General features: G+C 48.1%; 1 protein-coding gene across 1 annotated transcript in view; it reads left to right on the top strand.

Annotated features, from left to right (window-relative positions):
- Positions 1 to 5,019: 5,019 nt before the first annotated feature.
- OTC (ornithine transcarbamylase) overlaps positions 5,020 to 24,642 on the top strand; it is a 77,503-nt gene continuing 57,880 nt past the window's right edge. The window contains exons 1-2 of the mRNA XM_056862049.1: positions 5,020 to 5,096; positions 7,890 to 8,034. Of these exons, the coding sequence (XP_056718027.1) occupies positions 5,020 to 5,096; positions 7,890 to 8,034 (222 nt within the window). The remainder of the gene's footprint in view (positions 5,097 to 7,889; positions 8,035 to 24,642) is intronic.

Below are 24,642 nucleotides of genomic sequence, written 5' to 3' on the forward strand. Positions count from 1 at the left end.
CTGTCGAGTCAGGTTGTGGTTCTGCTCCTGCAGAAGACGGCGTTCCTCTTCTCATGGGTACGGGGTAGAGGTGACTGCAGCTCGGTCTCGGAGCGGTTCCTCCTCCCTGGAGAATAGATCCTCCAGCGGGCCTCGATATAGGTGATCTAAGATATAAGTTTGGCCCCGTGGTTGATTGGTGGACGTACTGTCCGGCGATCCGCGGTGCCCCCTCTGCAACCTCTGTGGGGCTTCTTCCCGGGGTTACTTCCTCCTGGCTTGGGCCTGCTCCTCTCGGGACTGCTTCCTCCCTGCTGTTCCGACAGAGGCTCCCTGCTGTTCCGACAGGCAGAGGCGTTCGTACCGCTGGATCAGTTCGGCGGATCGGGTCGAACTGGGGAACATCTTTCTCAAGAACTAACTAGTAGAAAATAAAAAAGATGGGATTCCAGCCTAATGTCAGGCTTCAGCAAATGCACGGCGTTTCAGGCAATAGAACTCAAATCCAGGCAGAGCAGCGATTCAAAGTTTTATTCCGAAAGTCAATGATTTCAGCAAGGAGGTAAGCAAGGCTGGAATACATGACTGGGGTGGAGAGGATACATATATAGGACTGATACAATAGGGTTATAGGAACAAAGAGACAATGTAGTCGTTTTCTGCCGGTAACGACTTAAGTAAAACTGAAACAGAAACCATTAAGAGCAATCAGTGGAGGAGATGGCTGAGCTCTTGGCTTTGTGCGCGGGACCCGATATCAGATGGGAGATTTACATGGGCGGGTCCCAATACAATTGTAAATCCCTGGCCGGAATTCGTGTGCAAAATGGGGGGGGGGAAGGAGTGCACGGAGAACCCCATCTTGTTTGCGGGGAAACCATCTTGTTTGGGACCGGAGCTGTCAGCAGCCCTATCTGACAGTCCCCCACCAAAGACTGCTAAGCAAACTTCATAGTCACGGGATAAGAGGACAAGTACTCTTATGGATTGAGAGCTGGCTGAAAAATAGGAAGCAGAGAGTAGGAATCAATGGTCAGTTCTCACAATGGTGGGATATGAGCAGTGGGGTGCCTCAGGGATCTGTGTCGGGACCGGTGCTTTTCAACCTGTTCATCAATGACTTGGAGTTGGGGTTAAACAGTAAAGTAGCCAAGTTTTCAGATGACACCAAATTATTTTGGGGTGGTTAAAACAAAATCGGACTGTGAAGAGCTCCAGAAGGATCTCTGCATACTGGAAGAATGGGCATTAAAATGACAAATGAGATTCAATGTGAGTAAGTAAAGTGATGCATTTTGGGACAAAAAATCCCAACTTCACATATACACTGATGGGATCAGTACCGGCAGCAACAGACCAAGAAAGGGATCTTGGGGTGGTAGTGGATAGCTCAATGAAGATGTCAACCCAGTGTGCGGCTGCTGTAAAAAGGGCAAATTCCATTCTGGCCATAATTAGACAAGGAATAGAGAATAAAACTGCTGATATCATACTGCCCTTGTACAAATCTATGGTGAGACCACACTTGGAATACTGTGTACAGTTCTGGTCACCACACCTAAAAAATATTACAGAGCTTGAGAAGGTGCAGAAAAGAGCAACCAAAATGATTAGGGGACTAGAGCAACTGTCCTATGAGGAACGGTTAAGACGCTTAGGGTGAGGGGAGACATGATAGAGGTCTATAAAGTTATGCATGGTTTTGAGAGAGTGGACAGGGAGAAGTTTTTTCTCCGTCACAATCCGAGCCAGAGATGCGTCGTCTGCGTCGTCTGCGTGACCTGCTCTTGCCATTGGAGCGCCTCCTAATGGTTGATTGTGCCTGAACATCTGGACCGCCAAGTGATGCTTCTGTTCTGGTCCTTCAGAACTCAGTTTATTTATTTAATGTATGAAACATACAAAAAAAAAAACCCCACAGACCTCAGTTGTTTTTAAAAAAAAATATTTTGTGGTTCTGCTAATGGCTCAGATCTAGAACCTATTTTGTTTCAATGGGCTCTCTGCTGTTCCCTTTTGCATGCAAGTCAGGAATAGGGTACTTAGGTTCCTGCTTTTTGGTTTGCATAGCAGAGAAGGGTGCGTTCCAAACAACATCCATTTATTAGTAAGGAGATACAGGGATGAGAACAACTGGTTTCAGGGCAAGGGCACTCAAATCTACAATAACTAACAAACAGAACTAACAAGAAGGGGCTCCACCACATGAGACTAAACCAACACACAAATAACAGAGGGGATAAACAGACTGTTCCATTGTATTGCATACAATAAATATACCAAGGCTCAATAAGCACAATAATGTCAAAATGAAAATTACTTCTGAGGATATGTAAAATGCTTTCCCCCTCACTATTGAGCTAACGAGGCAAGATAGCTTTTACCTTTACATTTGCAGTCTCAGATGGATGCACAAGCATGCATGGGTGCCCATCCCTTAGCTCCTGAAAAGCCTGGAATGGTCCATGCTCCCTACACGCTTACTGGACAAAGCCTTTTGCATTGTGCTATGGCAAGCAGAGCAATTGGATTGTGGTTTTCAAATTGCATAAAGGCAGAAAATACCAGATGTGATGTGGATGCTGGTTTTCATAGGGTTACCAGCCTCTGGCCTTCCTAGAATTACAAGTATCTTTAGACTACAGAGATCAAGTTCCCTTGGAGGAAATGGCAGCTTCGGAGGGCAGACCCTACAGTAAAACTCCCCAACCATTTTGAGCCTGTGGGGACCTGTGGAATTCTGACACTGTGTGCTGGACACAGCCACAAAATAGGTGCCACAAAATGGATGCCACAGAAGGCGAAGCCAGACGTAAAAAACTGGCTGCCAAAAGCTTACTTTTGGTAACATAGTGAAGATTCTTGTGCTGTGGTTAAATAACAATTAAAAAAAATCTGTACAGCCTATTAAATCTCCAGTGGCCAATTAGAAGTCTTGCTTGGCAAAAGCCCCACCTGGCCTCACCCACTTTCTAAAAACACTTCGAGGGCACCAGGAAAGGTTGGCGGGTGCAATGATGCCCAAGGACACCATATTGGCAGTGCCGGATTTACCTATAGGCTCGGCAGGCTGAAGCCTAGGGCCTCAAAATGTAGGGGGCCTCCTGCCAAGGTGTATTTGACACTGTCATAGGCCATAGAATCATAGAGTTGGAAAAGGCCACAAGGGTCATCTAGTCCAACCCCCTGCACAACGCAGGAAATTCACAACTCCCTCCCCACCACACCCCCAGTGACCCCTGCTCCATGCCCAGAAGATGGCCAAGGTGCCCTCCCTCTCATGATCTGCCTATGGTCATAGAATCAGCATTGCTCACAGATGGCCATCTAGCCTCTGCTTAAAAACCTCCAGGGAAGGAGCGCTTACCACCTCCCGAGGAAGCCTGTTGCACTGAGGAACCGCTCTGTTAGAAAATTCTTCCTATTGTCTAGACAGAAACTCTTGATTTAATTTCAACCCGTTGGCTTTTCTTACACATGCTGTCATAACGCGCTGATGAACCTTTGCACTTTCACTTACATGCGAGAAAGAGCCATTGGTCTACAGAAGAGCAGAGTCGCTATCTCATACGGACCTTTATCAAATTACATACAAGGAAAGAATTCAGATGGCCTTCCCTAACTCGGAAGCAATCTTGCAGCTGTTTCTTAGCTTAATGGTTACTAACTGCACAGATCTTTTTCAAGCCTCAAAATAATTAAAAATGAATTAAGGGCCACAATGTCTCAAGAGAGGTTGTTTGCACTTAACATTCTGTGCACTGAAAGTGACAAACTTCGACAAACAAATTTTGATGAACTTTTGGATGATTTTGCTATGAGAAAGGCTAGAAAAAACCCTTTGCCGTCTTAGTGTATTTGATTATTGTAGTTTCCTTATTTCTTAATACGTATTTTAAAAGAATATAACAGTAAACTTACAATTTCATTTTCCTAAAAATGCCTGCTTATTCCACAAAATGTTTACAAAGTTCGGTTATAGCAAAGGTTTTCCACAGTGTTAATTTTAACATTTATGCTCCCCCCCTCCCCATATCACCACAGTATTTTAACAATAATCTCTTATGTCCTTTAGAGGAGGAATTGTGGAATTTTAAACACCTGTCATCATCCTGGCCTTCACTGAATTTTGTTTCAAACACTCTTCCATCTTCCTCTAGCCGTGAGTGTGGGGGGATTGGGAGGGGCCTCACAAGCGGAATAGCCGAGGGCCTCTCTTCATCTAAATCCGGCCCTGCATATCAGGTACCTATGCTATGGTATCAAATCCCCACTGACCTCCCTCTCCTCTCCAAACTCTGTGTTTCCCAGGCACCACCCCCTAATCTCCGGAATTTCCTAACCTGAAGTTGGCAACCCTATGTGGTTTGTATGGTTCTTCTATCTTGAAAAGGGTGGAAGATTGTGTGAACTGGGTGTCTGCATGGGGTGCCTACATCACATATGGCATGGCTGCAATCCTAAACCCATTTTTTAGGGATTTGCATCTGAGTATACATATTTAGGATTGCATTGTAGCTTAAAAGTAAAAAAAAAATCCTCCATTATGAAATGATACTTAGTAAATGTCTAAATAGGGCCATAGATATTGCTACAATGTTTCATCTTAGTCCCATGTGATAATGAATTTTTGAATGGTTTTATTTGCATTTAGCCATAGCCCATTACAAACATGTCAAGGATACCACAGATACATAATAAAAGGAAATATTAGCTTAATAAAATTCTGGATTAATAATAAATATACATAATAAAACTATGCTAAATCGATGCATACAAAAAAAATGATAACTAAAAATTGGTGGTGTCCCAATCGGCCATGTGATAATGACACAACCTAAGGATTTTGCAATCCACCTAACTAATGACATTTATCTTTAGTATTTGCATAAGGTAACATATCACACTAGCCCTGGGCAGGTCCCTCAGGTAAACGTTAGAGATAACGTGGTCTCATGCACTTTTACCTTTGCTCTTTCCCTGCAAGGAAAGGCATATCCTCTTTCATAACTTCAGTTAGGACAATAGCATTGAATAAATATGCTGTTTAATTTTAGGTTCCTATGCAGTTCTGGAAATGCAAACAAGATCAGCATGCACCTGGGGCAATATGTTCGGTAAGTGTTTAATCCAAACACATCATATTTTTGAGCTGGGATTGGTCCTGGGCCATCTAGTCCAAATCATAGCCCTCCACATTTCTAAAAAAAACAATACAGCATGCCACTTTTGCTTAGTAGCATTACAAAACCACAAAATTAAGATCAATGCAGTAAAACTCAAAGCTAAACAGTCCAGTATACAATACAGTAAAAATTGTCAAAGCTATTACTACCATTTCACTTTCTGTTTACAGATTTTTATTCTACAATTTTACGCAGCACTGGAGAGAAAAATGTAGCTGCATTTCATTCCCAATGAATTGTGTCTTTCAATTTAGAAACGGTGTTGACTTTTTTCATTTCTGACAAAGATGTGATCAGATGACTTGGGGGAGAATAGAGAAACTATAAATAGCCCACAGGAGGAAGTGGAATAATTGGATCTACTAATTGTTTTACTAACTGTTTTTATTTCCAGTTGTCTGATAAACTACGAATAGAGAATTTGTTAGTGGCAGCAAAATTGGTATTAACCAGATATTGAAATGCTATTAATATGACCATGGTCTGAATGACATGAATTAATTTCCTAGATATTGCAGACTGGAAAAATGTGTATGTTGTTTGACAAGAATTGTATCTTTGTGTAAACTAGTTACATTAATCAAGTGAGTAATTTTATTAATTATTGAAATAATTTTGCAAAAATAACTTTGAAATAACTTTGCTGCTACTAACAAATTATCTGCTCACCCTTAACCCTCACTGGTGTCCCCAACAGCGTTTGACTTTTTCACATAGTAGCCATTTGCTTATGTGAGAAAAAGTGTTGCACTAAGAGGCACCCTTGGATTGCTATCTAAACCAGCCACGCAATCGGAGATATCACCGAAGAGCAAGTATGGTGTAGTGGCTGGAGTGTTAGACTAGGGCCTGGGTTAAAATCCCCGCTCAGCTATGAAGCACAGTGGGTGGTTTTTTGTCTCAGTCATTTTGTCTCAGCTTAATGTAAGTCACAGTGTTGTTCTGAGGTCAAACAGGAGAGGCAAATCATGTACACCGTTATGGGCTCCTTGGAAAAAAGAATGAAATACAAATGTATAAATAAACAATGAAAGACAATGGGTTGTAGTCTAAACCTGCCACCCAATCCTGGCAACATCAGTACTTGCCTTCCCGACATGCGTATTAATTGCAGCTGATTTACTTCATCCCATGTAAGCCAACTTGAGCCGCAGACATATGTAGGAGAAAATAAGAGAGTTGTGTTTGGCATAAGAATGGAAGTGAGGGAACGTGTTGTTAAATGTACTCAGGTCAGAGGCAGGTTTTCCTCTCCTCCAGCAGTGTCTCTTAGAACAAGATGGAAACCTCTGAGAACAAAGCTGGCCTATTTATGTAACCCCCCCCACCCCAGTTCCTTTTCTGATACCACTACTACCACCATTACCCCACCCCTGGCCCTGTATGCCTGCAGAACTCCAGTTGGGTCCTAGAGTGCTTCTGGAATTACAGCTGTTCTCAAGACTACACAGATCAGTTCCCCCCTGGTGGAAATGGCAGCTTTGAAGAGCAAATTGTACTGTATATAGATTCTAGGTGAAATCCCTCCCCAATCTTCCCCTCCACAAGCACCACCCCCAAATCTCCAGGAGTTTCCCAGCCCAGAGATGGTAACCCTACTTTTCAATCATTACATTTTTGCCATTCCCACCTTGTGTATCTGGACAGCGCATTACACACAATCCTCCCAATACACTCAATCACCATTTTGTGAAGATAGGGCAATGCTCATATTTTCAAGCTTCAGTACAGGTGAACGTGTACCCTTACTAAACCTGGGTTGAAGGTAGAGGAGTTTTCTGCTCCCACCTCAGCTGCATATCCAATAAAACTGTCCTGTGGAAGTCAATAGCAGAAATATTTTTAATATGTCATATTCATCTGTAGTAAAATGGATAGTAAAGCATTAACTGAAACCTGATTATGGGTTGGAGGAAAACTCCACCCTCTGGACTGTTCTCTTTTCTTGCTTTCAGTTTCTGTATTAGTCTGAATTTAGCTGCAATAAAGAAGTTGTGTTACATTCTGCAATTCACTTGTGTACAGAGATTTACGTCAATACCACAGTGAGATCACAAAACCATCAGTCCATGCAAAGTAGGGTTGCCAACCTCCAGGTACTAGCTGGAAATCTCCTGTTATTACAACAGATCTTCAGCCGATAGAGATCAGTTCACCTGGAGAAAATGGCCGTTTGGCAATTGGACTCTTTGGCATTGAAGTCCCTCCCCAAACACTGCCCTCCTCAGACTCTGCCCCCAAAACCTCCCACCAGTAGCGAAGAGGGACCTGGCAACCCTACTGCACCGACACAAACCCCTACTGGTCAGCCTTCCAGAGTATATCATGGAAGTATATATCATGATATGTTGTCTAGGCAGGGATTTAGTGTGTGCTTAGGGTTGCCAACCTCCAGGTAGTAGCTGGAGATCTCCCGCTATTGCAACTGATCGCCAGCCATAGAGATCAGTTCACCTGGAGAAAAAGGCCACTTTGGCAATTGGACCCTATGGCATTGAAGTCCCTCCCCAAACCCTGTCCTCCTCAGGCTCCGCCCCCCAAACCTCCCTCTGGTGGCGAAGAGGGACCTGGCAACCCTAGGTGTGCTTCTTATCAGGTACTCTGGATTACCTGTACATTGGCCACAGGCTGCTTGGGACCAACCATAGCTGATTATGTGGCATTGATAGTATTTAAAGACCAAATGTTGAATTGTGAGATATATTTATTTGGTCATTTTAGGAGATATATGTTTGGGCACCCTGCTGAAACTTGCATGCAGTTGAAAGGTCGTGATCTTCTGACTCTACAAAATTACACATCAGATGAAATCAAGTATTTGCTTTGGGTGGCATCTGATCTGAAAGAAAGAATCAAACACAAACAGGAGGTATGCACACGAATCCTGTTGCACCCTTGCCTTTTATATATATTTTTCTGTTGAAAGCTATGAATTTAATTTAACAGTAGCTTAGCTATTCATGGAGATTAGTGAAGCTGTTTCAATCTCCTTTTAGCATTCATGTGCCTGTAAGAATTAATGTTTACTGTATCAAGAACTAATTACACATTTTAGGCTGCATGCATATTTGGGAATAAGCCTTACTGGATTCCACAGGGCACTTCCAGTTAAGTATCCATAGGATCATGTGGTTACTTTGTTTTTGGCTTTGAACATATTTTGTTTCTTATAAGATAGCAGACTTCATATGTAAACACCTGTAAATCCTGTTCTCCTACCCTCTGAATTGCCATTTAAATTACTCACAAAGGAAAATAACAGATCCTTACAACGGGCAGAAAACTAACCATTTAGTCAGCTTCTTTCGTCTTGAGATCTGGTCACGTTTCAGAGGCGCAAAGCAGCCCATTCAATAGCTATACACATTAAATTTCCGAGGCAGCTTTGCAGCCTTGTTCCAGGTTTCATGAAAGCTTGGAAGATACCACAGGTGCATCCTGGGTAGACTGGAAGCTAGATTGGTTTATGTGACTTCTTTGGGGGCAGGAGTTGGAGACGACTATGTGACATTCTAGATAAGTTGAGGATTTGACTTCATGAATGGCAAAGCTCTTTATGAGATGTGGTATGTCTGAAGCATTCAGTGTTGAATTAATGAAAGCTTTCCACAGAAATGCATATCTGAATGTGTGTGTTAAGTGCCATCAAGCTTTTTCTGACTTAGGGCGATCCTATGAATTAATAACCTCCAAAACATCCTATCATTAACAGCCTGGCTCAGGTCTTGCAAACTGAAGGCCGTGGCTTCCTTTATTGAGTCAATCCATCTCAGTTTGGATTTGCCTACCACCTTCAACTTTTCCTAGCATTATTGTCTTTTCCAGTGAATCTTGTCTTCTCACTGTCTTATTAATGCCAGAGACTTCAGTTATCGCTATAACAAGCTATTTATTGAACTCTATAACACAAAGAAAAGGTCAACAGTTCCGAGTGCCTGCTTCTCTTTCTTCCTCAGTCTCCTTCTAACGTCCTGTTTCCTTTTAGTTGCTCCTCCCCTGTTCCAACCCCTTAATTAAGATTACATTTCACTACATTCCCCCTCTTTTGAGTTTACAACAGTTTCATTTTAAGTATACTAACAACATTAAATTATAAGCTATCAACATTCTCTATGAACTTCCTATCTTGAGGTGGTGAGTAGGCTGTCAACCACCTCTAATAGCACCTGGGGTTTATTCTGCCTCGTTGCGGGGTGCTATTGCTTTCTATGGGGGGAAAGGGTCAAGCTCTGTAAGCTCTGGTTTCTGAATCACTCTACCTCTTGAGTTAATTCTCTCAGGGTTTGAAGGTGGAGAATAAGATTTGCTGAGTGTAGATTGAACTGGGACAGGGTCAGACACCGGTGAGTCAGTTCTGGTCTGGTGATTCATGGGTGAGCTTTGCACGTTGTCGAGGTTTTCAATTTCTAGAGCTTTTGTGGGTGGTGTATCTGAACGTTCCTCTGGTACAAGTTGTAAATGTCTTCTGTTTCTCCTAATTGTTCCAGTACTGGTTTCTACAAGGTATGATCATGATGTCTGACACTGTTTCAAAACTATTGCGGGATCAGACCATACCTTTTCGTCATCGAGCTTTATTCTCACCTGCAACCCAGTGGTGAGCTTTGGCAATGCCTGAACTCCATGAGGTTGATCATAATCTCTCTTGTAGGCAATATTTTTGTTAGTCTTTAAGGTGCTACTGGACTCTTGCTCTTTTCTACTACTGCAGTCAGACTAACATGGCTACCCACTGTGAATTTTCTGCCAGTACATCACACTTGACCATGCTGGATAGCGATGACTCCGCAGTGCATGCGTCCATTGGCAGCAACCCCGATCCTGCCACAGAGGCCTTGTTATGATCAGGCTCAGCAGTCCAAGCACCGGAGATTCTCACTGATGCCAAGGGAAGCAGCACCACCCCAGAAGGCACAAAATCGGAACCAATGGCACAGGCTCAAAGGCGAATTAAGAAGCTGGCACCCAAGATGAGGGAGCACTTGGCCACTGAGAAGGCAAGGCTGCAAGAAAGAATGCAGGGTGCCTGGGCAAAGGTACAAGATGACCTCCGTGAGGGCATCCACATGACAACCTTGGAGGACATGCACCACATTAAGACTCGCATGACAAACCATTATGTAAAATGGAAGGCCTACAAAGAACGCATCCTTGGCGTTCTTAACCAGCTGGACACGGACGAAGCCTTGGAAGAAGGGCATCAGCTCGAGGAAGTGAGTAGATCACGAGAGAGCACATTCAGTGGGGCTAGCACGGCCCTGGACAGATGCATCAAGGAAGAAGAAGATAATCTTGCTTCAATAGTTGACAGAGTCGGAGAAGCCGTTGCTGTTGGAACCCTTGTAAAGACCTGCAACCAAGATCAGCCTTCTCCAAGCATTGTTTCAACCCAGGGCATGCATTCAAGGGCACTGTGAGGGCCATCTGGTTTTGGCTCCTATCTGTTTCTATCTCTCCCTCTTTGAACTCGTACAAGCAGTTCGCACCTCTGTGTATCTTCCTGAGTCCCCCGCCTCGTCCTTCTTGCCCAGGTGCCACCTCTCCTCCCCTGCTGTGCCTTCTGCCTTCACTCCCTCGGGCTGACTCCGGCCTTGAAATGCAGATAGCCCTCACTGTCTCTCTAGGACTGTTTGATGTTTTATGTTGCACCGGTTTGCCTTGTAACCTCCCATGTCTCCCATGCGTGTGAACCTTCATGCCCTGTAGTAGATAAATACTGTAACCCCGATAAGCTAGTCACTCGCAACTTTGAATCCATGAGCCTGTCTTCTCTATCTGAAGCCTTCAATAAATCTTTTGTTTCTGCATCCAAGTCTGAGCAATTGATTTGGCGAAGTTTGCCCAGCTAGGTTGGGGACTCTTACATTAAGTTGCGAGTCCTTGCCTCTTCGTTCTGCATCTGTACCCTACGGGACAGCTATGTCAGCCGACGAGGAAAAAACGACCCCTCCGGCCTCCCCGGATGGAAGCGGTGTCCCGGACAAGCCGGCCCCGAAAGACAAACCGGACCAGAAGGTGCCAGGTGCGCCTCGACCGGGCCCAGGACTGGGCACGCGTCCCAAGACCACCTTTAACACTTGGCTGGACTCGCCGAAAGGTTGGTCGCTTTCCCGGACTGAGGCAAAGCACCGCCGCTTGGCCTTAACGGGTACGGGGTTCGAGGACGACCCCGCTCGTCGGGACGCTCTGATGGATGAGGAGCGGAGACAGTGGCAGGAGGAGCGCCAGGCGATGGTGGAGCGCATAGATGCCATGCAGCTTGTGATGGAGGAGATGGCCGCTGCCATGGACGCGCTGAAGGTACAGCCCCCGCCGGGTAACCCTCCGGATGGGACACCGGCGGCTCCCCCCGCGCCTCCTCCCAGCACCCCGGCCCGCCGGGACTTGAAAATCACGTATGATGGGTCGGGGGACCAGTTGACCTTTTTAATGGTCCAAGTGGACATTTTCATGCGGGAGCAGGGCAGGACCTTTACCTCCGAGGAGTCCCAGGTCCAGTATGTGGCCTCCCTCCTGCAAGGCGAAGCGGCCGCGTGGATGGTGTTACAGTACGAGCTCCGCTCCCCTGTGCTACGGAGTTTGGATGACTTTATGATCGCACTCCGTAACCGGTTCGAGGACCCGAACCTGGGGGAGCGGGCCAAAGCCGCTCTGATGCAACTACGCCAAGGGGCCAAGTCAGTGGCGCAGTATGCGAGCGAGTTCCAGTCCCTGTCGAGTCGGATTCTGGACTGGAGTGAGGCTACCCGGGTGCAGTTGTTCAGGGAGGGCCTAAACCCGGACCTGCAGCATTGGGCCTTTATGCAAGGCAACCCCCCTGACGTGGAAGGTTGGGTACGCCACGCTGCCGATATCGAAAATCGGAAGCAGCTCCTGAACCTGTCCAAGCAACGTTCCGGCCGCGACTTCAAACCAAGAGGAGACAAGGCAAGTGGGATCCGGGACCCTCGCACCCCAGGCGGGGGCGGCCCCACGCCGGCTGAGCGCCGCAAGCGCTTCGAGGCAGGGGTGTGCCTGGTCTGTGGAGGAAAGGGTCACTTCGCCTCCCAATGCCCATCCCGCTCCGGACGCCCGGCTTCCATTCGCCCCGTCCCGAGCGAACCAGAGAAAGCCCCCGCAGAGGGTCAACCGCGACGCCGAAGCAACGCTCCAGGACGTCGGAGCACCCCCTCGGCACTGCACGCCCACGCCCTGGATGAGTTCGCCAGTTCGACCGGTCCATCGGGACCCCGGATTGCCAGTGCAACCTCTGACTCCGCCGAGTCACGGATTACAAATACCACGTCCCCCTCATCCAGCGAGGAGGAAGAGTGGGATGTGCCGGCAAAAAACGCCGTCGGTCTGCTGTAAGGGGGGCTCCTCAGCAGACCGCACCGACCCTCGTGCAAGGAGCTCCACCGATGGTAAGCGCCCAGGAAGATAATGTTTATATTCGGGTTCACCTCTCACTACCCACGGGGGGCCCAGTTTTAGAATTCCCCGCGCTCGTGGACTCGGGGTGCGCCCGCACATTGATTAGCGAGGAGGCGGCCCGGAAATTGCAGGTCCGCCGCAAGCGCCTCCCGGGTCCCCTTCGCTTCTCCCAGATGGACGGGAGTGACTTTAAAAAGGGGCCTGTCACTCACCGGACTACCGCGATAGACATGACTGTAGGGGAGCATTGGGAACGGCTGTACTTTACCATTGCTCCCATAGTTGCCCCTGTAGTACTGGGAATGAATTGGCTACGGGGCCACAACCCTTCTATTGATTGGGTCAAGAGGACCCTTACCTTCCCGGAGGATCCCTGCGCCATGCATGACAGGGACCGCATGACCGGGACCCCGGCAGCCGCCCTAGTGGGTTCCCCAGGACCCGTTTCCAATACCCCCAACCTACCCTCGGAATACTCCCAATATTCGGATGTGTTTGATGTGCGGGAGTGTGACGAACTGCCACCACACCGGGAGACCGACTGTGCGATTGAAATAGTTGGGGACGGCAAGTTGTCCAAGGGAAAGGTGTACCCCATGAGCCCCAGTGAAAAGACAGTGTTGCGGGACTATTTGGACACTAACTTGGCGAGGGGCTTCATCCGCCCCTCCAAAGCTCCGTACTCCGCCCCCGCCTTTTTTGTCAAAAAGAAAACGGGAGACTTGAGACTGTGTATTGACTTTCGGAGGCTCAACGCTGTCACGCAGTCTAACGCTTACCCCCTCCCTCTCATTCCAGACCTGCTAGCACAATTGAAGGAGGGCCGGATTTTCACCAAACTGGACTTAGTAGAAGCCTACCACCGCATTCGCATAAAAGAGGGGGACGAACCAAAAACGGCTTTTTCGAGCTGTTTTGGCATGTTTGAGTATTTAGTCATGCCGTTCGGACTTTCTGGGGCTCCGAGTGTGTTCATGCAGTTAATCAATGAAGTGTTACATGATTTGTTGTTTCGGGGGGTGGTGGTATTTTTGGATGATATTCTCATTTATTCTGAAACCATGGAAGAGCATGTCCGACTAGTGCGGGAGGTCCTCCAGCGGTTGCGGGACCACAAGTTATATGCCAAGGTGTCTAAGTGTGAATTCCACCAGCCTTCCATTACCTTTCTAGGCTATGTAATCTCCCACCAGGGGTTGGAAATGGACCCCGGAAAGGTTCAGGCTGTGCGAGATTGGGAACCCCCTACCACGCGCAAGCAACTGCAGCAGTTCTTGGGGTTCGCCAATTTCTACCGCAATTTCATTCCCAACTTTGCGCAAGTGGCTCTTCCTCTCACTTCCCTTCTGCGTACGAAGGGAAAGGGTGCCAATGCCGCCTTGCCTTCGGCCCGACTGCAGTGGTCCCCTCCCTGCCAACAGGCTTTTGAGGACTTGAAGCTACTCTTCTCGTCCGAACCGGTCCTGGCCCACCCGGACTGCACCAAACCGTTTGTGGTCCAGGTGGATGCATCCGATGTAGCTATGGGAGGGGCCCTCCTGCAGCGGGACGAAAGTGGTGCTTTAAAGCCATGCGCCTATTTCTCCAAGAAGTTTACCCAGTCCGAAATCAACTGGGCCATCTGGGAGAAAGAAGCCGCGGCAGTTAAGCACGCCCTCACTGTGTGGAGGCATTTTCTAGAAGGGGCAGAATTCCCGTTTGAAGTGTGTACTGATCACAAGAATCTGGAGGCTCTCAAAGGGGCTAGAAAACTCAACGCCAAGCAAATACGTTGGGCCCAATTCTTTGCCAAATTTCGGTTCACCCTCAAACACGTACCCGGCAAGGAAAACGCCCTAGCAGATGCCCTATCCCGACTGCCCCAGTACCGCAACGATTTTGACCGTCCTGTGGACTCTCTTTTCACTCCTGAGCAAAGGGGAGAGATCCCGGGTTTGGCAGTCTCCACCCGGTCTCAAACCCGCCACCCCAGTGGTCCCTCGCTCAAGGGAATCCCGGAGGCTTTTCAGCAGCGCCTCCGGGACGCATCCCTACAGGAAGCAGAGCAGCAGATGCTCCCTTCCGGTATGGAGCAGCGAGAGTCCTGGTGGGTGCAGGAAGGGAAACTCTATGTCCCAGCCTCTCTTCGCAGGGAGGTTTTGGGACTGGTCCACGGGGCCAAACTGGCCGGTCACTTTGGGTTTGTCAAGACGTTGCATTTGGTACGGCGGCAGTTCTGGTGGCCGGGCATGAGAGGGGATGTGGAATTGTACGTTCGCAGTTGTCCCACATGCGCCACCGCCAAAAACAGGGGGGGAAAAACCCCAGGGCTTCTGAAACCTCTGGAGATCCCCACCCGGCCATGGGAGGTGATCGCCATGGATTTCATCACCGATCTACCCCCCAGCAGGGGCAAAACCGTACTGTGGGTTGTTACAGACCTCTTCTCCAAGCAGGTCCACTTTGTCCCCTGCGCTGGGCTCCCATCGGCGCAGGGGTTGGCCAAAATGTTTGTCACCCATGTCCTCAGGCTTCACTCGATTCCTAGGAAGGTCCTCTCCGACAGAGGGGCCCAGTTCGTTGCCAAATTCTGGCGGGCCTTCCTGAAGCTTATGGGGGTGGGGGAACAGGGGCTCTCGTCGGCCTACCACCCGCAAACTGATGGCCAAACCGAACGGGTGAATGCCGTGGTCGAGTGCTACCTCCGATGTTATGTAAATTACCATCAGGATGACTGGGTGGACCTGTTACCCTTCGCCGAATACGCATACAACAACGCCCCTCACTCCTCCACGGGGTTTAGTCCGTTCCGTGTAGTATACGGAACCGATTTTGGCCCTTTCGGTGCCGCCCCCGTCTCCCCCGAACTCGAGGCAGTGCCCGAGATGCAGGAATGGGTGCAGGCGGTCAGTTCCACTTGGCCCTGGCTACAGAAGAACCTTGAACGGGCCAAGCGGAAATACAAAGAACAGGCTGACAAACACCGGTCACAGGGATGGGAACTCCGGGTGGGGGAACAGGTTTATCTTTCCACGAAGAATCTGCGTTCCCTCCGACCCTGTAAAAAACTCAGCGACCGATATGTGGGCCCCTTCCCCATTACTCGGGTCATTAACGAGGTAACTGCGGAGCTGGATCTTCCCAAAACCCTTCGCGGGGTACACCCCGTTTTCCACATCAGTCTGCTCAAGCCGTTCGTCTCCGCTCCCCAGTTCCACCCCCCTTCTAAGCCAGAAGTGCCCACTGTTGTAGGAGGGGATACCCACATGGAAGTATCCAAAGTCTTGGATTCCAAGTGGAAAAAGGGAAAGCTATTTTACTTTGTTCAGTGGAAACATCTAGGCGCCGCGCACGATGAATGGGTTGCAGCCCCCCACATGGCCGCCCCCCGGCTCGTACATGAATTCCATTGCGCTTATCCCGAGAAGCCTCGACCTCCCGAACTCGCGGGAGGGGGGCCTTAAGGGGGGCAGAATGTGAGGGCCATCTGGTTTTGGCTCCTATCTGTTTCTATCTCTCCCTCTTTGAACTCGTACAAGCAGTTCGCACCTCTGTGTATCTTCCTGAGTCCCCCGCCTCGTCCTTCTTGCCCAGGTGCCACCTCTCCTCCCCTGCTGTGCCTTCTGCCTTCACTCCCTCGGGCTGACTCCGGCCTTGAAATGCAGATAGCCCTCACTGTCTCTCTAGGACTGTTTGATGTTTTATGTTGCACCGGTTTGCCTTGTAACCTCCCATGTCTCCCATGCGTGTGAACCTTCATGCCCTGTAGTAGATAAATACTGTAACCCCGATAAGCTAGTCACTCGCAACTTTGAATCCATGAGCCTGTCTTCTCTATCTGAAGCCTTCAATAAATCTTTTGTTTCTGCATCCAAGTCTGAGCAATTGATTTGGCGAAGTTTGCCCAGCTAGGTTGGGGACTCTTACAGGCACCCTCCATAGTTTCTTCCTCTAACAGCTCCTCAAAATCCTGTTCCAGTTGCACCATTCCTCCAGCGCTTCTTCTAGAGCTTCATCAATGAAGAATCTGTCAGAGTAATAAGTTGCCCATAATAATCTGACAGAGACAGCTGACAGGTAGCTGTCAGATCAGAGGCATCTAGGATGATGCAAGAGGCAGCAATAGCCTTGCAGGTTCTAGGGTGAACTGCAACTAACCGGTTTGAAGCAGTAAGGATGATGTAATATTGTGGCCAGGTCTGCAGCTGGCCTTATTGGTTTCAGGTGGAGCTTTGTATATAAGCCTATGTAATTGTAACTCTGTGTTGGGAAGTTTGGTGGAGAGAAGTGTACGTGACTGTTTGTCTTTTATCTGTGCACTGTAAATTAAACAACACTGTTTTCTATAAAGCAAGGAGTTCTAGTGGTGTGTCCTGGATAACTGCTAATCCGCCTGCTTCCACATCAGGGCTATGGGCCCAGATTCACTGCACTGTGCAGGTTACGTGTAGTGGTAGCACAATTAAGTTTCCAGGATGTCCAGAGGCTTTTGGAACACTGAGTGATTGAGTGGTGAGATGGCTCAATCTGCAATCCCAGTGGAGAAGCTGAAAACTACAGTATTTGGTCGGTGAGAATTGAGCATTACCTTAAGAGAGAAGGTTTATGGGATGTTGTGCTGCAAACCCCCGCTGATGATGATAATGAAGGGCAAAAGAAAGATAAGAAGGCACTTGCCAATATAATTTTGACTGGGGGATAGCCAGCTTGTTTATGTTGCCAGCAAAACTTTCGCAAAGGATGCATGGGCGTCTTTGCAAGCCGTTTATCACAGAGACTCGGCTAGAACAATACTTGTACTAATGAGGAGGCTGTACAGGACTAATAAATCACCTCACATGCCTGCCTTGGCGCACTTGAGAATTCTGGCAGATTTGTTTCGGCAGCTAGAGTTGAGAGGAAAGAATGTCTCAGACGAAGATAAAGTATACATCATGCTGGGTTCCTTGGATGCAAGCTTTGATGAATTCGTGGCCTCTCTCGAATGCATGGCTGTGGAGCAGCTTACGTGTGATTATGTTACCGGCAAAATCCTGGAAGACGAGGAGCGTCGGCAGGAGGGACGGATTCAGAGGACAACAGCCCAGCTGAGAATGAGTCACCCCATGATGGATAGAGCAGCGTCTCGTCCATCTTCAGAGACCTCAGCCCAGGAGTTTAACTACCCGGATTTTCACCCCTGGCAGCGAGGTAATTTACAGTCAACACCGAGGACCTCAGCCCAGCGGCGGATTCAGCCTGTAAGTGGGAGTCATGTCTACTCTGCGCAGAAGTTGTTGAAGCAAGGGCTTGGTACGGATCGGAGGAATGACGTCTTCAATCAAGAGGGGGAGGACTGTGTGCTCTTTGCGAGGAAATGTTATTCCTGTGGCAGCACTCAGCACCTCAGAAAGGATTGCCCCCAATTAAAGAAGAAGACGGCTAAGAAACAATTCCAGACTGCCACACACACAGCTGTAGTGCTGGCAGAGACTAATAAGGGTGAGGATTTATGGCTGGTTGATAGCTGGGCTAGCAAGATTTTTGTTAAAGATAGCTCCTTACTGTCAAACACAAAGCAGTCTGCTAAAACGCATGTCAGCTTGGCAGACGGGAAACTAGAGGTCCAGTGTGAGGGCAGCCTAAACTTTCCAGAATTAAGCCATACGTTCCAGAATGTGCTCTGAGTACCTCTCCTGGAGAATAATTTGCTAAGCATATCTGCCTTGACCAGGGCTGGTTTTTCTGTGCAGTTTAAAGGAAACACCTGCCAGATAAGCAGAGAGGGAGACACGCTGTTGCAAGGGCAATTAAAGCAGGATGTTTATGTTGTGCGCAGAGGGGCTGGGGAAGCCACAAGCACAGTGGGAACTTTAAACAAAAATCCTCATCCAGATTGTGTGCATTTGTTACACAGGCGTTTAGGCCACGCCTCATTTTCAACAATACAGAAAACCCTGAGCTTGCTAGGGGAAAATGAGGTGAGGCTAAACAAATGTAATAATTTTCTTGATTGTACTGTATGTAAATCTGTAAAGAGCAGAAGGTGTCCAGTAGCCAAAGTCAGCCAGAGGGTGACAGACAGACCCTTAAAAATTGTCGATGTAGATATCTGTGGCCCCTTCCAAGAGAGTGTGTCGGGGAACAGATGGGCTCTGGTTCTGGTTGACGACCACACGAGGTTTGGCTGGGTTTATCTGCTCAAGCGCAAGAGTGAAGCTTGTAAAACAATCAAGTACTGGGTGAACAAAGTGGAAAGGCAGCTAGGTTTGCCAGTTGCCAATCTCCAGTCTGATTGTGGCGGAGAGTTCTTGTCAAATGAGTTAGCCCAGTGGTTAGAGAGCAAAGGGATTCACACAGACTTGCTAACCCTTGTGTCCCCCAGGAAAATGGAGTTGCAGAAAGACGGATAGGATATTTAAAATCCATGATGCAATCTCTGTTGGAGGATGCTAATCTAAAGCCTAGGTTCTGGGCAGAGGCAATTAAGGTTTCTAATTACCTCATTAATAGGTTGTGGACTTCAAGCATTGATAACATCCCTATACAGTTTTGTATAAAAGGAATCCATCCTTGAAGCATTTGAGAGTGTTTGGTGCCAAGGCTTGGGTGGATATCCCTTTAAAGCATAGGAGGGGAGGCAAAAAGTCCAAACCACTTTTGTTCCTTGGGTATCAGAATGCTGCAAAATCCTACTGTTTTGCTGATACTTACAATAGAATAACAATTAGCTGTTCTGCTAATTTTGGAGAGTTTCAACTGGGCAAGGTTGCACTGCTCAGATAAGGTGCCTGACATGATATCTGTTCCAATTAATGAGCAGCTGGAAGCCAGAGATAACAGTGGTTCTCCAGCAAGGGCTCCAAGAAGGGAGAGTGTAAGGTCTGAAACTTCAGAGGGTTCTCCCAAGAAGGGAAAGTGTAAAGTCTGACACTTCAGAAGGAGAGAATTCTGAAGAGACTGAGGTCAGGAGGTCTGAACGCAGCACCAAAGGTGTGCCGCCTAAAAGAGTTGGTTGTGATTGTGTCAATAATGTGTCAGCGGTACAGCCAGCTTGCTATGAAGAGGTACTTTCTCTGGAGAAGGGAGAGAGGAGCTTATGGCTAAAGGCGATGCAGGAAGAAATGAATGCGTTAAAGGAATATAATGTTTTCACTCCTGCTCAACTTCCAAAGTGTCAATCTGTGATAGGTTGCCGGTGGGTCTTTAAGTTGGCTGATGGCACAGTAAAGCAAGAATAGTTTGCAAGGGGTTTGCCAACGCAAATATCTGCACTTTGATCTGACCTTCAGTCCTACTGTTCGTGCTGACACAATTAAGACCGCCCTGGCTGTGGCAGGGTTGAAGGGTCTAGAGGTGTATCACTATGATGTGCAAACAGCCTAATTAAACGCACCTTTAAAAGAACAAATCTTTATGAAGCAAATTCCTGGCTTTGAGTTGAAGCAGGAAAGCATGGTCCTGAGGCTAAACAAGGTGTTGTATGGTGTACATTAGTCAGTAAGGGAGTGGAATCATTGCCTGACTGAAGCCATAAAACAATTAGGATTCAAACAGAGCGTGTCAGATTCGTGTTTGTTTTCTAAATGCTCAGGACAGAAGGAGGTCTTTGTAATGTTGTATGTTGATGATTTGTGTCTGATGGCTAATAATAAAGGTGACATAGAACAGTTTGAAAAGCAATTGAAATGAAAACGCTTTAAACTGAAATGTCTAGGCAAAATCAGTAATTACCTAGGAGTAAAAATAAGCAGAGATGAAGATGGGATGTTTTCTTTGCCTCAGCCTGACAAGATACAACAGCTACTGGAGAAGTTTAAAATGATAGATGCAAATGTTGTGGATTCTCCTATGGTAACAGGATATGTGAGTGGTGAAACAAGCACAGGCAGAATGTGACAAGACTATGTATCAGTCTTTAGTGGGAAGCCTGCTGTATCTCACAACCTGGTCTAGACCAGACATTCATCAGGCTGTGCATTGCCTGAGTAAAAAATGTGTGTCACCAACAGTAACTGATTGGAAGGCAGCAAAGAGGGTGCTAAGATACCTGAAAGGATCTATGCACAGGAAGCTATTCCTGAGAGTTTGTGATAGGGTTGCCTATTCTGACGCATCGTGGGCAGATCAGGGAAAAACAAGGTCTACCACAGGGTATGCGCTGTATTTGGGCAGAGCTCTTATTCACTGGAAATCAGTTACTCAATCATTTGTAGCAATGAGTACTTGTGAAGCTGAGTACAGTGCAATTAATGAAACTATAATACAGTTGGAAGGGTTCATGTATTTGTTGAAAGAACTGAATGTAACTGTACCTGTACCTGTAAGGATATATACAGACAATGCTGCAGCAATGCAATTGGGAAACAAGCAATGTTTCAGAAGCAAAAGCAGACATTTCCGGATTAGATATCAGAATGTGGCTGATGCTATAAACAGAAATCAAGTATATATTGAAAAGTGTGCAGGTGATGAAAACATAGCTGATCTGTTTACTAAGACAGTAGATAGTAACAGATTTCAACAGTTGGTAAAATTATTGACAACCTTTTTTTAATTTTTTATTGATTTTTTAAGTCAGAAAATAAACAAAAATAGATACAATGAAATTAACATAAAAAGAAAAAAAATTACAAACATAACAAAATAGAAAATACAAACAAAAATGAAAAGAAAATACTGTCATGCCTGTGTCTCAGTTTCGCTTTTTCACCGACTTGCTCCCAAGGATTGCTTGCATTTTTGGACTCTTTGAAGTAGACAGTACTCCATGGGAATGGAGGCATCTCTAGACTGTTTTGAAATAGTAATCTCTTGAGCCTGTCCTGGGCTGCTGAATGCTGAATGCTTTTTTCTATGCTTTTATATAGTCAAGTGTATCCCAGTGCCCTCCATTGCTGTTTTAGTTCCTGTATGCTCTGTTTACCTGTGCTTCCAGTAAACCATCTTCCTTGGACCAGTGTATCTCTTGCTGTGGTTATTGGTTTGGGCTTGGGCAAGGGCTGACATTAAGACAGCAATCTTCACTTCATCTTTTACCTGTCAGGCTGGAGCCCCGGAGGGTTCGCCTGCCACTCGGATGGGAGCTGGAGCAGTGCTCTCTGAGTGATTTCACTGTGGCTGGAGCCCCGTGTGGTTCGCCCCTGGCCCGGTGGACCTGATCCCCGGGTAGTGGGTTCCTGCTAGGAGCCCTGGAAGGCTTCCATCCGTGGTCCCTTCCATTGAGAACGCCGACTGACGACCCTCACCTCGTACGGGATGTTATAGCCGAACTATTTCGAACTAACACGGACATTAGTCGCTTAAATGGGCTTGTTCAGACTCAATGACATTCTCTAGTTGCAACGGTCCCCTGGATGTCTGACGCTGCCAACGCCTGCCAAGACCTCCAGACCCTCGACCGGTTGGTGGATGATGCTCGAGCGGCGGCTGAGGATTTACAACTACTGACTGGATTGTTGGATGAACTTATTGCTCGTGAAACGCAATCAGCTCTGAACGTGCTCCCAATCCGTTCTGCTGACATGGCGACCCCGGTCACACCACCCCTCGAGCTCTGCCAAGCTGAAGCTAAAGCAGTAGCCGAGCGAGCGACTGCCCTCTTCCATGGACACACTGTGGCTACTATTTCTGCGCCTGAACTTACAAAACATCTTTCCCCCGATTTTGGTACGGATGCCGCGGCATTAGCGGTACAAATCCAACCCATGCTGGACCTGCAGGATAAGCGCGCTGAACTCCTCTTCACGTTGGAACAGGAAGCTTTCCCACTTGTTACCGCAGCGTTGGCCGCCCGACTGGCCACCGACCTGACTTTGGCTGACCGCAAGAAAGCGGAGGAGCAAGCACTAGCGGAGGCTGAAGCCGCAGCAAAGGCTCGGGCAGAACAGGAGGAAAGGGAACGCTTGGCCCATGAACGGGCGCGGAGTGGCGCTCGTCCCCGACAGCCCAAGGACTATGAGTTACCTTCGTTCTTCCCGTCTTTCGTCCCGTCTCGTAGCGTTCAACAAACCCGCAGATTGGCGGGGACTTTGCCCGAGAGATCGGATATTTCCAACGAGGAGGACTTATATACAGAAGAATCCTCTTGGGCCACTGGTTTGCAGTCCAGCCAATCCCACCGAACTAGCGGTGCTGGCAACGAGATGTTTTTACTACGTAACCAAAATATGGATCTCATAGAGAAGGTCGCACGCTTGCAAGACCAACTGGCCTTAGTACTCAGGGACAATGACCAGTTGCAACGGGCTCAAACTGCGCCCGTTACCCTCACTCCCATGATACCGCAGCAGCTGCCACAACAACCAGCTGCCCCGGTGGTTCCTCCTGGCAAAGGAGGTCCCGCCGGAGGGCCCGTCGAGCCCGATGGAGGACCTGTTGGTCTAGGCGGAGGCCCTGTAGCCCCTGGTGGGGGATCCGTCACACCGGGCGGAGGACCAGCAGCTCCTGGCCCCGCAGCGCCCGGAGGAGTGCCTGTTGCACCTATTTTGCCAGGAATTCCACCCCCTGGATACCCGCCTATGCCTCCAATGCCATGGAGACCGCCAAAACTGAGAGTTACTTACGACGGCTCTGTTGAGACCTTACCCCATTTTTTGCATCATGTGGATAGTTATATGAGGGAGCAATGGCAATTCTTCCCAACCGAAGATAGCCGCGTCCGTTTCGTTGCCTCTCTATTAACGGAGAAAGCGGCTGACTGGATGATTCTACAGTTTGATACAAGGTCCCGCTCCATTCGTTCCCTCGACAATTTTATGTTTGCCTTGCGACGGCGGTTTGAAGATCCCTTCATGGGAGAGAGAGCCAAAGCGGAACTTTTACAACTCAGGCAAGGCTCCTCTCCAGTTCGGGAATTTGCAGATGAATTCCAAAGACTTGCGAGTAAGGTAGTGGACTGGCCAGAAGCTACCCTTATCCACTACTTTCGCGAAGCATTGCACCCAGACATTTTAAACTGGTCTTACATGCGAGACGACTCAGACACCCTTGAGGGCTGGATTTTGTTGGCTGAGGAAGTTGAAAGCCGCCGGCGGTTTGTTTCGCTAGTCCAAAATAGAGCTAAGGAGAAAAGCGGACAAAAGCTGCCCACCAAACCTTCAACTCCCAACCCGCAGAGACCAACCCGGCTCCCTCTGGATCGCGAGTCCCGTTTCCAGAGAGCGGCTTGTCTCGTTTGTGGGGGAATGGGTCACTTTGCAGCGACTTGCCCTCAACGCCCAGAGACCACTCGCCCAAGCATGCCACCTCGAGCTCGAGGACGACCTCAACACAGAGGCACCGCGGCCGCCCGCAGCGCAGCGCCAGGACAACCCACACCCTCTGCACTTCACGTCGAGGAATCGTCTAACCTCCCTGCACCAATTGACCCCGTAGGGTCCCGGATTACAAGTGCCCCAGTGGGGGACAACTCTCCTTCTTCCGACGAGGATAATGAATGGAATTCCCCAGCCCTTAATCTGGAAACCCCTCTCGACCTGTCAAAAAACGGGCACGGTCTGTGGTGAGTGGAGTGTCCCCACAGACCTGTCGTGAGTCAGCCTGAGAATTACTCTTCAGAGGAAGAGGCGACAGAACAAGCCCTCACTCCCTCTGAAGAGATAACACCGGAACAGCAAGACGGGGCCTCTGAGCCAGAGGATCGGCCGACTAGCGAAACAAGAGAACAGGGAAGAGAAATCCTTTCACCTTCAGGGTCTCCTCCACCAGTGGAGAGAAGAAGAGTAAAAGGCAGAATGGCATTGCAGCAAAGGAGAAAGTCAGCCCGGCTTTTGGACAAAAGACGTAAGTTGGCGCAGGAGGAATCAGAGTCTGAAGCCGACAGTTGAGCTGAAACACCTGGAGAGTCACGAAGGCAATATAAGCAAGACTGACCGTTAAGTGCCTCGTGGGAGCAAATGTTATTGCATGCTGACTGTCTCTTATCTTGAGAAGCTTCATTTAGGAGTCCAGTTTGCCGTGGTGTTGAACTTGGAAGAAAGCCGTGCCTGCAGCCAAGACCTTAAGGGTAAGGAACTTGTATCTGTCTGTGATCTTGTTCCTGTATTGTGTTAAAGAGCTGCCGGCCCCTCCCGGCAAGAGTAAAATACGCATCAGGCTCTGCTTC

The sequence above is a fragment of the Euleptes europaea genome, chromosome 16 (genome assembly GCF_029931775.1).
Source record: "Euleptes europaea isolate rEulEur1 chromosome 16, rEulEur1.hap1, whole genome shotgun sequence".
Taxonomy (NCBI): domain Eukaryota; kingdom Metazoa; phylum Chordata; class Lepidosauria; order Squamata; family Sphaerodactylidae; genus Euleptes; species Euleptes europaea.